Below are 13,308 nucleotides of genomic sequence, written 5' to 3'. Positions count from 1 at the left end.
TAGTTTGGTGTGATTCAATTTTACAGTCCGGTTTGATTTAGAAGTGTGGCATAACTAAAACCAAATAGTAATGATACCTAACCATCGATTATTAGTTTGAGTCAGTCACATATAGATACTTATAGACTATATAATATTATTAACCACCGTTAAATATTAACCGGTTCAACATGGTTCAAGAACTAAGCTTGCAAGTTATAAAACAATGAATACTCAAGGGACCATTGTTGTAACTCCATCCAACACAAACACAAAATCTTTCACGGGCTTCGTGTCAGTTTCTTGAAAACAAGCCTTCCCAGTTCATCCATTGTCTCTACGCTAAAATGCACCGTCACGGGTTGCTACAATACAACATGTGTTGTAAACCCCAATCCCTATAAAATAAACCAAAACCCACAACTTCATTCACACCAAAATATGCCATCCAAAAACAGAGCATCCTCTGTTTCAACAATCCTTACGATCTTCTTGATCCTATTTATATTTACACCCAATGTTTCAGCCCAAAACAACCCGGTTTTCGCCTGCGATGTCGATAACAACCCGGGTTTAAAAAACTTCACGTTTTGTGATTCATCACTTGATGTGAAAACAAGAGTTGATGATTTAGTTAAGAGGCTGACATTGCAAGAGAAGATTGTGAATTTGGTTGATAATGCGGGTAGCATTGATCGGCTCGGGATTCCGAAATACGAGTGGTGGTCCGAGGCCTTGCACGGTGTCTCGTATGTGGGCCCCGGGACTCGTTTCTCCAGTCTGGTTCCCGGGGCCACTAGCTTCCCGCAGGTTATTACAACCGCAGCTTCGTTTAATGAGACTTTGTTTAAAACCATTGGGAAGGTATGCCACATTTTTATTTAAGGAAGCATTTGATATGATTTAATGTTTATCTATAGCTATAAAAATGGTAATGTGTTTAATGTTCACATTGATACCTTTGCTTTGAGACTTATTGTTTCAAAGAAATCATATAATATCAAATATACGTATATTCAAAATTGACATTGATAATTCAGTTTTAAAACTTATCATAAAAATGATTTAAAAAAAATCATGATATTAGATATTTTCAAATGTGACATTGATAGAATGATACCTTTGCTGTAAAACTTATGATATGTAAATATAATGTTTTGATGATATAGATCATTTATTTACTACTGTTTTTAGACTAATGTAATATTAATATTTTTGGATTGAATTTTTTTAAAACTTGAGGTAGGTATGCCAGTAATATTGTTTAAAATATATAATTAAAATATGGTTTGTTTGTAATTATCCAGGTTAAAATGCTTTTGATGTAAGATTTAGTCCAGTAACATGCATATTACCAATAAATTTAATAATTATCGTTTGATAGCGAGGGACCAGTGTCTTGTAGTTACTTTAGCTTGTGGAGCCAGCCAAGCATATATGTCCATTTAAAAGTATTTTCTTTTTTGTTTTATTTTCAGGATTTATTCGCTTTATGAGAATATTTTGTTCTATTTAAATTAAATTTTAAAAGAGATATTTCCTCTTTTATGTAATGGGTATCTTTTTTCAAAAGTAAATTACAAGAGGATAAGATCCTTTAGCCTGCTTCATTTATATAATATATGTGATACATAATTTGTACCAGAAAGATAATAATTAATATATTAAAGGGTTATGTGATCATATAATTCACTATCCTTTTCTCTTCAATAATATCTAGTCAGTCAGCATTATGTTCTATTTTTTTTTTCTTTTAAAAAGGCCAATATTATACATATTAGAATTACTAAAAATCTCATAATGTATGAATTTATATATATCTTAGTAAATTTACTTTATAATATAAGTATTATACATTTATGTTTCTCTTTAAATATACAAGAAACCAAACATTAGAAGTTTCTTAAGTTTAAACATCTATACAACAATTTGAAAGAGGCTAACCTACCACTAGATCATTTATGTTGTATCACCATTGAGACATATAGGTACAACCAACAACAACACTAACTTTAAATTTGATCTAAATTGGTTCATTATTTATGACTATAGGTGGTTTCAACTGAAGCTAGAGCAATGTACAACGTTGGTTTGGCAGGACTAACATTTTGGTCACCTAATATAAATATATTCCGTGATCCGAGGTGGGGTAGGGGTCAGGAAACCCCCGGTGAAGACCCGACCCTAACAAGTAAATATGGAGAGGCTTATGTTCAAGGGTTACAAGAACGAGATGATGGTGACAAAGATCGCCTCAAAGTTGGGGCTTGTTGTAAACATTACACGGCTTATGATGTTGATAATTGGAAGGGTATTGAACGATACGATTTTAATGCAGTGGTACGTATATTTATCACTTTCAGATTAAAGTATCTGACAAAAAAGGTTAAAGGTCGTCATTTGACTCATTTATTAATTTTAAAAAAACATTTAGAAAGGTGGATGTTAAAGGTTTTGTGAATTGACCAAACCCGACCTGTTTAGACACGAACATAAATTGACGTGTGATCCGACTAGTCTATTTTCAACTTCTAGGTACAAACAGTTGAGTGGAAAAGTTAAATGTAGTTTGTTGTCTTTTTTGTTTTCATAGGTTACAAAACAAGATATGGATGATACATTTCAACCACCATTCAAGAGTTGTGTTTTGGATGGCAATGTTGCAAGTGTTATGTGTTCTTACAATCAAGTAAATGGCAAGCCAACCTGTGGTGACCCGGATCTTCTAACCGGAGTTATTCGGGGCGAGTGGAAATTAAACGGGTAAAACACAAAACACTTCTACTTGCATTCATTACTATTATTGTGTGGTTTTCTTTAACTAGGGCTGGCAATTTCTGACACGACACGGAAATAATAAGGTATTGGTTGACTTGTTTAATTAAACAGGTCATGCTTGGGTGGCCCGTTAAACACATTTAACTAAACATGCCGACCCGCCAATCTATTTTGGGCCCATCACCCGATTAACCCATTTTTTTACAACCAATCAATGTGATTAATATGTTTACAACTTCATTACTATCTGTCAACCCTGTTTGACACATTAGATAAATGTGTTAAACGGGTCATGTTTGGTTTTCATGGTTTTAATATTGTGCGGCTTAATATTGTTTTTTACACAAATAAACAACTCAACCCACCAACCTGCCACAATTGACACCCCTAATTTTGATATGCAAGAGTCTAGATATGCAGAATCAGTCTTGGGCCTGGCTCGAAAAAGCCCGGCCCATCAAGCTTTTGGTTGTACTTCATTCTCATCATTTGATTAAAAGCCCGGTTAGGCCCAGACCCTTTATGAAGGTCCAAAAGGCCATGTAACTTAATATTGTTTTATAACTACTAAAACTATAATTCTCTAATATGCACAGATATATAAGTTCAGACTGTGACTCCCTAGATGTGATGTTCAAGAATCAACATTGGGAAAACACACCCGAGAAAATCGCAGCTGACGCATTAATAGCCGGGTTGGATCTCAACTGCGGAAATTTCTTGGCCCAACACACGGAAGCCGCTATTAAAGCGGGCTTGGTGAAAGAATCTGAGGTGGATAGAGCAGTTACTAACAACTTTGCAACACTTATGAGACTCGGGTTCTTTGATGGTAACCCAAGCAAGCAAATATATGGGAAACTCGGCCCGAAAGACGTGTGCACACCAGCTAACCAGGAGCTAGCCCGTGAAGCAGCCCGACAAGGGATCACGCTGCTCAAGAACAGCGTCGGGTCCTTGCCACTTTCTTCAACCGCCATCAAGTCATTAGCTGTTATTGGGCCTAATGCTAATGTCACAAAAACCATGATTGGAAACTATGAAGGTAATGTGCGAGTTTCGGTCAAAAGTCTACTAAGTTCGGGTCAACACGGGCCATTTTTGTTTAAACATTTTTTTAATCCAAATGCAGGTACACCCTGCAAATATACAACTCCACTTCAAGGACTAACTGTCTCGGTGGCAACCGTATACCAGCCCGGGTGTGCAAATGTCGCGTGTGGGACCGCACAAGTAGACGAAGCTAAAAAAGCAGCGGCTGCAGCCGATGCCGTGGTTTTAGTAATGGGAAGTGATCAATCTATCGAGGCTGAGAGCCGGGACCGTATTGATATCACCCTCCCGGGCCAACAAAACCTTTTAATAACCGAGGTGGCAAAAGTGTCGAAAGGCCCGGTTATTCTTGTTATTATGTCGGGAGGTGGTATGGATGTCCAGTTTGCTAAAGATGACCCGAAAATCACCAGCATTTTATGGGTCGGGTTCCCGGGTGAAGCGGGTGGCGGCGCACTAGCCGATATTGTTTTCGGGTTGTATAACCCAAGTGGAAGGTTACCAATGTCATGGTACCCACAATCATATACACAAAAAGTTAACATGACTAATATGCACATGAGGCCCGACCCGGCTACCGGCTACCCGGGCCGGACCTACCGGTTCTACAAAGGAGACACGGTTTACACGTTCGGTGACGGTTTAAGTTATTCCGAATTCAGTCACCATTTAGTCGAAGCACCTAAGCTTGTGTCCGTCCCGTTAGAGGAAGGACACGAGTGCCACTCAACCGCGTGCAAGTCAATAGACGCGGTCGAGCAAACGTGCAAGAACTTAGCGTTTAATATTCATTTACGCGTGACAAACGCTGGAACGATGGGTGGGAGTCACACGGTGTTTTTATTTTCGTCGCCTCCAGCGGTCCATGGTGCGCCTCAGAAGCATTTGTTGGGGTTCCAGAAGGTGCATTTGGCGCCGAGACAACAGGGCGTGGTGCGGTTCGGTGTGGACGTGTGCAAGGATTTGAGTATGGTTGATGAAGTCGGGAACAGAAAGGTTGCATTGGGACAACATGTAATTCATGTTGGGAGCTTGAAACATTCGTTAAATGTGAGGATATGATCATGTGGGTGTTTTTGATTTATTTGGTGGGTGTAAGTTGTCAAGATTAATTTAAGATAATGGAAGTCATCGCAAGATGCAAATTTATTAGTTTGTCATCAAAATTCTGAAATTTAAACGATAATTGTTGATGGACTCTTTTAGACATGTTAAATAATAAAAAAAAAAATTTAAAAAGGCTTAGAGTCTTAGTGGAATAACTAGTTTTTGCTAGTTATCCTGTCATATCATGCCACTTCATTGCCACGTAGACAACTAGTTATCTCGTTAATTTAAATATTGTGGAATAACTAGTCACCATCTTATTAAAATAATAAACTATTTTAAAGAAAAAGGAAAAAAAAACAAAAACAAAAGGATTGGTTGTTAGTGAGGATGGTCCCCATTTTATCACCAAAACGCTGTTACCACCATAGCGTTGAAGAGGGGAAAGTTGCTTGGCGCCGGAATAATCCTTGAGTTGTTGTGACATTATAATAGATAAGGTGGATGGATGGCACTCAATTACCATACCACAACATTGAGCCTTAGTTTTAACTCTTTGGTTGAAACATTAATAAGAATTCATATAATTGGTTGACCTATGCATATGCCCAAAGATTGTGGTTTATAAAATCGGTATATAACTTTATGTATAGTAATCAAGTTTCAATAACGCGCTCACTTAGTTTTAATTTTTATTTATTTTATTATCTTAATGGTAAATCAAGTTTTGAACATGTTCTAATCCTATATCTTTTTACACATGTGTAAATGGAGACCCACTTGTTGTCGTTCCTCAAAACCCTTGTAGAGAATTTAGAAACAACAATGTGGAGATCCCACTCCGAGGACCATTCCTCGTATACCTGGTCTTCTCCTTCACCGCCCATGAACCATATGTATATATGTGAGTATTAAATATGGTTTATAAAAACTAAACGCAAACTAATTTAGACACCTAGTAAATTATGGAAAACCCCTAAACTATACCACAATGACAAGCAAGTGAACCTACAAAGTGTAGTAAAGCCTTATGAAAGTTCGGATATCGAACCTACAAGACACTAACAATACGAAACTAAACCCCGGAAAATAACTTTAAAAGGTTTAAATGATTTGATTACTTTGATTTTTGAAAAGATGATTTTGATTAACTAAAATTGAAATTGAATTAAGGATAAGTTAAAAGGATTAAACTACAAATTAAACGAACTGACAACTTCTCATGAAATCAAGGGCGGGAAAAAAAGCTACCTAGGTAGGAATCCTATTTGTAAATCTTGGACTTCTCTCGGCTATGGAAACTATGATGGAACCCATATTAATCGGATTACCTCTCTGTTTCTCCAACACCACTAAAGTACCCTAAATGACATATCACATCCTAGTCGTATTATCTCAATACACCCGAAAGTGCAATGGGTAATCGAAAAACAAGTTATAAGAAATGAGATAGCAATGAAGGGAAATATAGGAAACCTCCTCTCAGAGCAACTATACCTAAACACGTAACCTCGCTTGCAACCTGACTATCTATCACATTCAAGCTATATAAATAGGTAGAATATAAAACTCTAACTAATCACAAATCAATGTTCTTTTGGATTACTACATTTAGCAAAACAATTAAATAATAGATACACACGTTAAACGACCTAAACATGCTTCTATAATTAAAAGACAGCCAACAAGAAGCATATAGACCATGTATCAATGATAAATTATAACTCAATACTCTTATACACAAAATTAATTGCAAATAGGTTGTTTACAATATCATTAGTCCACCGTACGAATCCAAAAACTGATGAAAGATCTAAATGTGTGTGATGATAAGCTGGAATCCAAAAACTGATAAAAGATCTAAATGTGTATGATGAATTGATGATAAGCGCTGGAAGCTGCCTCCATTATTGAAAACCTTGTTCGTAGGCACCACCCACGACTTATGCAGCTCTCTAGACTAGACATATGCATCTTGTTTTGACAAGGAAGCATGTGTTTATCATATATCTCTACACTAATATGTTATTTAAATTTTACTTGCATTTTATTTACCTTTTGTTCCTAAATACGTGCAGGAAGCTAACGTTTTTTTGAACATGCACACGCTTCGCCTTTTTTAAACATTCGAGGTTTGATTGGTGTTTTCCCAACTGAAAAGCATCTTGAGGATTTTTAAAGACAACTATGTGTTTCTTTTTTTTTTCTTTTTACGTGTTTGTATATGCTTAACCTTGTTATGTCTTAAATTATTAAATAGGCTTAATGACCAAGTGCGGCTATGGTATTTGGCCTGTTGATATGAAAACAAGTGATAGACAATGTTCATAACACTTGGTGTTTAGTCTAATAACAAGAGTGGATGGTGTCTCTATATCTTGAGCTCGCACATTATATGCTAAGGTATTCGCCTTTCACTATAAAGTTTTTAACATATGAGATCTTATGGCCAGTAATACCTTTATTCACGGTGGTTGGCTCATTGATGTGAAAACAAGTGACACGCAACATTCAGAATGATTGACGTTGAGTCCAAGAACTGGAGTGACTAGCGTCTCTATATCTTGAGCTCGTTGAGGTTCGATTAAGGTCCCTTTGCTCGAGTTAAGGTAATGTTACCATCTTCTTGGCCTGACTGAGCTATTTCAGGTTTTGGTAACAGAGACAAGACGATGTTGCTGCTAAAATGAAGGGTAAAGTGTAGTGCAATGGTGTGGAGGAGAGAGACATCTCCGGCTCTAAAAGACGTCGTCACTGCCTTCATTGTTAGCTCTCTTTGTGCATACGACTATGCAAAACATAAGAGAGAATAAAATATTAGAGGAGAGAGATTAACCTTGTTGTAGGGGAGGATAACTCTTTATATTTAAAGGAGGGAACATAGGTTTTAACCCTAATGCGCTAGCATTTACTTGGGAGTTATCAATATCAGGTTCTTTTAGGTTGTGAAAGGGGGTTAGAGTATTTCTTGTGGAGTGAAATGAGGGTAAAATGGATGAGGTGACGCATATGTGAAGTTAAATGACATGAGAGCTGTCACACCCCGAAAATCTTAATTAAGACAGCGAAAGACTTTGACCAAGTCATTCAGGTGGTGACAGACGCCGTTTCAGCCAATCATAACTAAGCACACATTTATAACGAAAGTTGAACTTTATTTGACCATCAAAGTTATTACGCGTGTCATATTACACGATTATTATTCAAACTACAAGTTCAACATAAAGTCAACATTTTCCATTCAAACACACGTCACTATTTTCCCGCACTCTTCGCGAAGCTTCCATACTTCATTTATATACCTGAAAAGCATATTAAAATATCGATCAACACAATGTGTTGGTGAGTTTCCCTTTATAATAAAAATAGTCCATATATATATATATATATATATATATATATATATATATATGAATTGAAAACATAATCCAAATAATCAAATCCGATATCAATTCGTGTGTAATCGTCACTACACCCCAAATTATATCCAAATATTCCGTGTATAATGATCTACCGCCATTATATCACAAATCCGTGTGTAATGATCTACCGCTATTACATCACAAAACAATAGGCATTTCATTTCTTAAACAAATTGAGCTGTTGTAGACGAGCAAAGAATACAACATTACGTATGACTATCATAGTTGATAACCCGATACATACCATACTCAAAATATTCTCACTTTTAACCCCAATAAGTCTATTAATATTTCTGTACCCCTTTCTAGGGTTAACTAGGGTGTTCAAAACTATCCGAATCCGAATCCGTATCCGAATTATCCGACTATCCGTATCCGAACTATTCGAAAATTCGGATATCCGAATCCCGGATATCCGAAAATTCGGATTCGGATTCGGATAGTGATGACCGTCGTTTGAGTCAATCAAAAACCTAATTATTCTAAATAGTTAGAGCAAGTAGGGTATCGTATCACAAGGAGTATGTGGTCAATGTATTCGTGTAAGCAACTTTAATATTATGAAGTACTGGTTTTTAGTGCTGATCACACAAGCAATAGTTTGAATTAAGAGAACTAAGCAACGCGCAAGCAAACAAGTATTAAGCAGTTAACAAAGCAAACCACACCCCGGGAATTCAAGTAAGCAACCAAACAGTATCTCATGCAACCTAACAGATTGATTATCAACGATTAACTGAAAACTGATCAACCAGACAAACCTTAGACGTCAATAATTACTTTACACACGGCACTGGTTATCAAACAGTCCTTGCCAGTGTGACCCAGTTAAGGGTAATTGTACGTTTTATCGTATTCAATCTAACCAAACAGTTATATGACAAATTACCTAGCAACTGGTAACAGATCGTTCAGACCAATGTAAACCTAAACCGACCGAACACACAGAAATACTAAATATCAATAATCATATATCAATCATCAATAACAAAACATAAGTATTCTTAATCACATGAGAAAAACTGTAAATGGTTACAAACTATACATCCCGGGTGCGATTCTAAGAGATTAGCCGAGCCTAGACATCATCAAATCTTCGATACAGAGGATATGGATCATGCGGAAGGTCTTGGCACAAGCTATGATGGTCAAAATCGTCTTTATGGACTGCTGGAATCGCCTTTGCTTCGTCAAAACGGAGTTAGGGTTTCTTCTTGATGAAAAAGAAGTTATAAACTAAAAATCCCGTCTGCACAACGCGACGGGTCTTCTTATACCATATCGCGTACCGTTGTTGACCATGAGTCAAACTTCATTAACCTCCCATCGCGTACCGCGATGGGATCTTCAACACACCCATCGCGTACCGCGATGGGTTCTGATACAGCCAACTTCACAAAATGTCATCGTTTCGCGTGCTGGACATCCCGGGTCTTCATTCCGTGTCACAACAGGTCCAAACTGAGTACTTTAACGCCTGTGACCTGAAATCCAATAAAACACGTATGAAGTATCGATAGTTCTAGAATAAACAGTTATAACTAAATAATAAACAAACTAAAACATATACAAATTAACCGACCATCACATCCCCACACTTATCTTTTACTTGCCCTCAAGCAAAACTCTAAAGCAAACATCGACCTCCATCATAGGTATGTAGATTATCGCCATTAATACTAGTAAGGTTTAAGGTCATACCCAGTTTCCCAGACTGACACTGTTTTTAGATTAACATCTCACAAATACGGTTAAATGCTATAATAAAAACAATAGAGCCGCCCAGACAGGTGTACTTTGTTTCCGGCTAAGGCACACATGCTCATACCACTCGTAATATAACATCTCTCCTCTCGGTTTAATATATGGACTAGCAAAAGATGTGCCAGTATCACTCAGCTCTCAATATCACTCATAAGTACATATTAATCCATCAAGCTGCTTTGGCACAAATGCAAATCAAGAGATCATTAAAAGGGTTGTAACGGGGCCAGGTGTAAGGGTATGGAAGGGAAATATTTAAGTAGCTCAAACGATCCGACCCGGCTTATTACAAAACATCTAAATAAACGAAACTAATGTACAACTAACTGACTGATTATATACATCTAAATAAAAAAACTATCAACATCCTGATTTCACAATTTTTTTTTTGACATAAACGAACTTCGACGAACTACAGAATACATAACTGAATATAAACAGACATCTTTTTGTCTTTTTCTCAAAAAAATTTTAAGCATATTAACGTGATGCTTAACAATGGAACAAATACAAAAACAATTACAAAAACAAATATAATTACAGTTACAAATAAACCTAGTAAGCCGGATCGTCTCGTAACATAATGTCAGGGTTAAACAAACGAAAAATAAGTCCAAGAAATGTTTTCTAAGGGACCCAACCCCCTGCCCCTCAAATTACCCACGCTCATATGTATAATGTATGAGGCCCAACCCCCAGTACCCACACTCTCGCTCATCCAGACGAGGCTTAACCTAATTGCCTCTATCACTTTTGCATTTTGCCAACTACGATCCCGTAATCCATGAACATCAGTGAAAGCACTCAAATAGGGCTGTTCAAAAAGCTCGTGGCTTGAAGCTCGGGCTCGTGGCTCGCTCGATAAAAGCTCGAATGAAACTAGCTAAAAAACTTGATTTGAAACAATCTGAGTTGAGTTAGCTCATTTTTGTAACCAAGCTCGGCTCGACCTAGGCTCGGCTCGATCATGGCTCGGCTCGTTGGCGCGATTTAAATCTGGTTTAGCTTCAAAATCAAGCTAGAGCCTTAGTTGAGCTGTCTCGTTTAATTTCAAGCCCGAGCTCGAAACCACCCTGGCTCGACTCGGGCTCGACTCATGAACAGCCCTACACTCAAATGACATGTGTGTACTGTATATTATATGTGTATTATATATATTTGGGTCAACTCACACACGTACTGGAGGAATAGGGTTGACGACATAAACATGTGTACCTGTCCCCATGACTCGTTATCCCCGCCTAAACGACCCCATTTTCAACTTCTCGTAATAAAAACATTTGTGAGCAAGACTAATGAGACGCTGAAAAACCAACCATGACCAGAAACCTGTGACTTGGCATTAATGGCAATAATTAACAGTTAACCACTTTGGTTTATGAACACTCTTCGAGGTACTATCGGGCTAAAATTTTTCAAAATTTCCCCTATCCCCACACTTGAGGTTTACATTGTCCTCAATGTAAGAACACTTAACATTGTCCTCAAAGTTAACAAAAATGATAAAACGATTAATGAACATTTGAGGGACGGGGTTAAAATTGACTTTTTGATTATTAAGCAATTTTAAAATTTCGGGGCTCATGTGTGGCGGTTCTACTAACAATTATACAATTACACTTTTAACATTTTAAAGTAATAAAAACAAAATAAATTATGAAACTGAAATCACTTGATATCAACGTGACTGGAGAAGGACCAGTCGGCTCGTGAACTCTCATAACACTCGTATACTCTCGTATCATCCAATTACCAAACTAACAATCGAACCTGCAAAATATCGAGACGTGTAGAAGCAAGCTTCTCACGAGTGTAAGACATAGGTCTTTTAAGAGTTATGAAAATGAATATTTATTAATTTTATTAAAACAATTACCGAGCCAAATTAAGTCGTTTCATAAGAAATTCTGTTAAGCTAGTTAAAAAAACGTTAAAAGACCTAACTCACTTTCGTAGAAATCACGATTGCATTTAGCGTATGCAACAAGCCCTGTAAACCCCCCGGTAGCCCGGGAGGACAAGTGGGGTCTCGTGAGGGTTTATAGTGAACAACACCCACAAAGTTCGATTACAACAAAATATACAATTAAATCAAACACAACAGCAATCAAAAGATATATAAACATATAAGCCCAACCATTTACCCAAACATGATTCCCCAAAATATAATATAATATAATATAATATAATATAATATAATATAATATAATATAATATAATATAATATAATATAATATAATATAATATAATATAATATAATACTAATAAAAACAAACTAAAGTGAAAAAGGGTAACCAAAAAGCTACTGTACTTGCGGATCATCATCTGCCTCGTCCTGCGGATCCACTGGCGGGTCCACAGTAATGATCAATGACTGTGGGAGCGGCACATGCGAAGCAACAAACAATAAACGAAAGTAGTCATCATGGCGGGCCAAGGTCTGTAAAATCTGCTGCTGCTGCTGGTAAATCATAGCCAATGTGACTAGCTGCTGCGGCTGTGAAGATGAGGATGTTGATGCCTGTCTCAGCTGATGCTGCTGCTGAGGCCGCTCAATATGTGGAGTCGGACGACGCTGCCTATGTGTCGGAATACCTCTCTAAAGAGAAACTGCAGCCTCTGATCCCTCTGGTGGTGGTGCCTGTGGACCCTTTTGGACCGTAATGTGGCTTGCGCATGCGTCTTAAAATATAAAGGGATTGGATATTTAGCTTTTGCACAAGATCATGTTTTAAATTTATAAAAGTGATTTCTACAAAGACTAAACACACACAAAACAGGCAAGTGTACCTATCGTATATGTAGAATAGTATTGGTAAGAACCAAGTATCGATCCGTGGATACAAATGTTTCTAATAATAAATCGTTGTTTTACTTCAATCGGAGGTTTTAATCATTTTGAGGTTGATTTTTAACTTTTTATAAAATATAAATACTTATATATATAGTATATAGGTGACCAAGAAAAGAGATTCTAAACGAGTTGTTCAATTATGCGAAGGTTACCATCTAAGATCAAGAATCCACTCCATTTTTAGCGTTGATAATTAATATGTAGACATGTGATAGACTTGCCGTAGCAATTTATGATAGATAACTCCTTAACCCAAAGTGAGCATCTTCGGCACTAAGGAGATGGTATGCGCATTTTAAAGTCCACCCTTTCCTAATGCCATACCATCTCAATGATGTCGATTTGAGTTGACAAGTAGTTTCGTAAAGTAGAAAGATTAGGATTGACTTCGATTTCTCAAATACCAATTCT

The 13,308-nt window shown here is 37.0% G+C and overlaps 1 protein-coding gene across 1 annotated transcript; it reads left to right on the top strand.

The window, feature by feature from the left end:
• The first annotated feature begins 238 nt into the window (after window positions 1–238).
• On the top strand, window positions 239–4,966 carry LOC143610290 (beta-xylosidase/alpha-L-arabinofuranosidase 2-like). The gene is made up of 5 exons (XM_077084811.1): window positions 239–843; window positions 2,032–2,319; window positions 2,573–2,742; window positions 3,354–3,802; window positions 3,890–4,966. The coding sequence occupies exons 1-5, from the start codon at window positions 421–423 to the stop codon at window positions 4,870–4,872; spliced, it is 2,313 nt and encodes a 770-aa protein (XP_076940926.1). The 5' UTR covers window positions 239–420; the 3' UTR covers window positions 4,873–4,966.
• The last annotated feature ends 8,342 nt before the right edge of the window (window positions 4,967–13,308 follow it).

This window comes from Bidens hawaiensis, unplaced genomic scaffold (assembly GCF_021521415.1).
Source record: "Bidens hawaiensis isolate Kalapana, Puna unplaced genomic scaffold, B.hawaiensis_p1.1 tig00025577_1, whole genome shotgun sequence".
Lineage (NCBI taxonomy): Eukaryota > Viridiplantae > Streptophyta > Magnoliopsida > Asterales > Asteraceae > Bidens > Bidens hawaiensis.
This window is presented reverse-complemented; position numbering and strand designations above follow the sequence as displayed.

What these genes read in the sequence shown, in the direction of transcription:
- LOC143610290 (XM_077084811.1), top strand. Translation starts at nt 421, where the DNA reads ATGCCATCCAAAAACAGAGCATCCTCTGTTTCAACAATCCTTACGATC. An exon ending in TGTTTAAAACCATTGGGAAG is followed by an intron (nt 844 to 2,031) that starts GTATGCCACATT and finishes TTATGACTATAG; the next exon opens with GTGGTTTCAACTGAAGCTAG. An exon ending in GATACGATTTTAATGCAGTG is followed by an intron (nt 2,320 to 2,572) that starts GTACGTATATTT and finishes TTGTTTTCATAG; the next exon opens with GTTACAAAACAAGATATGGA.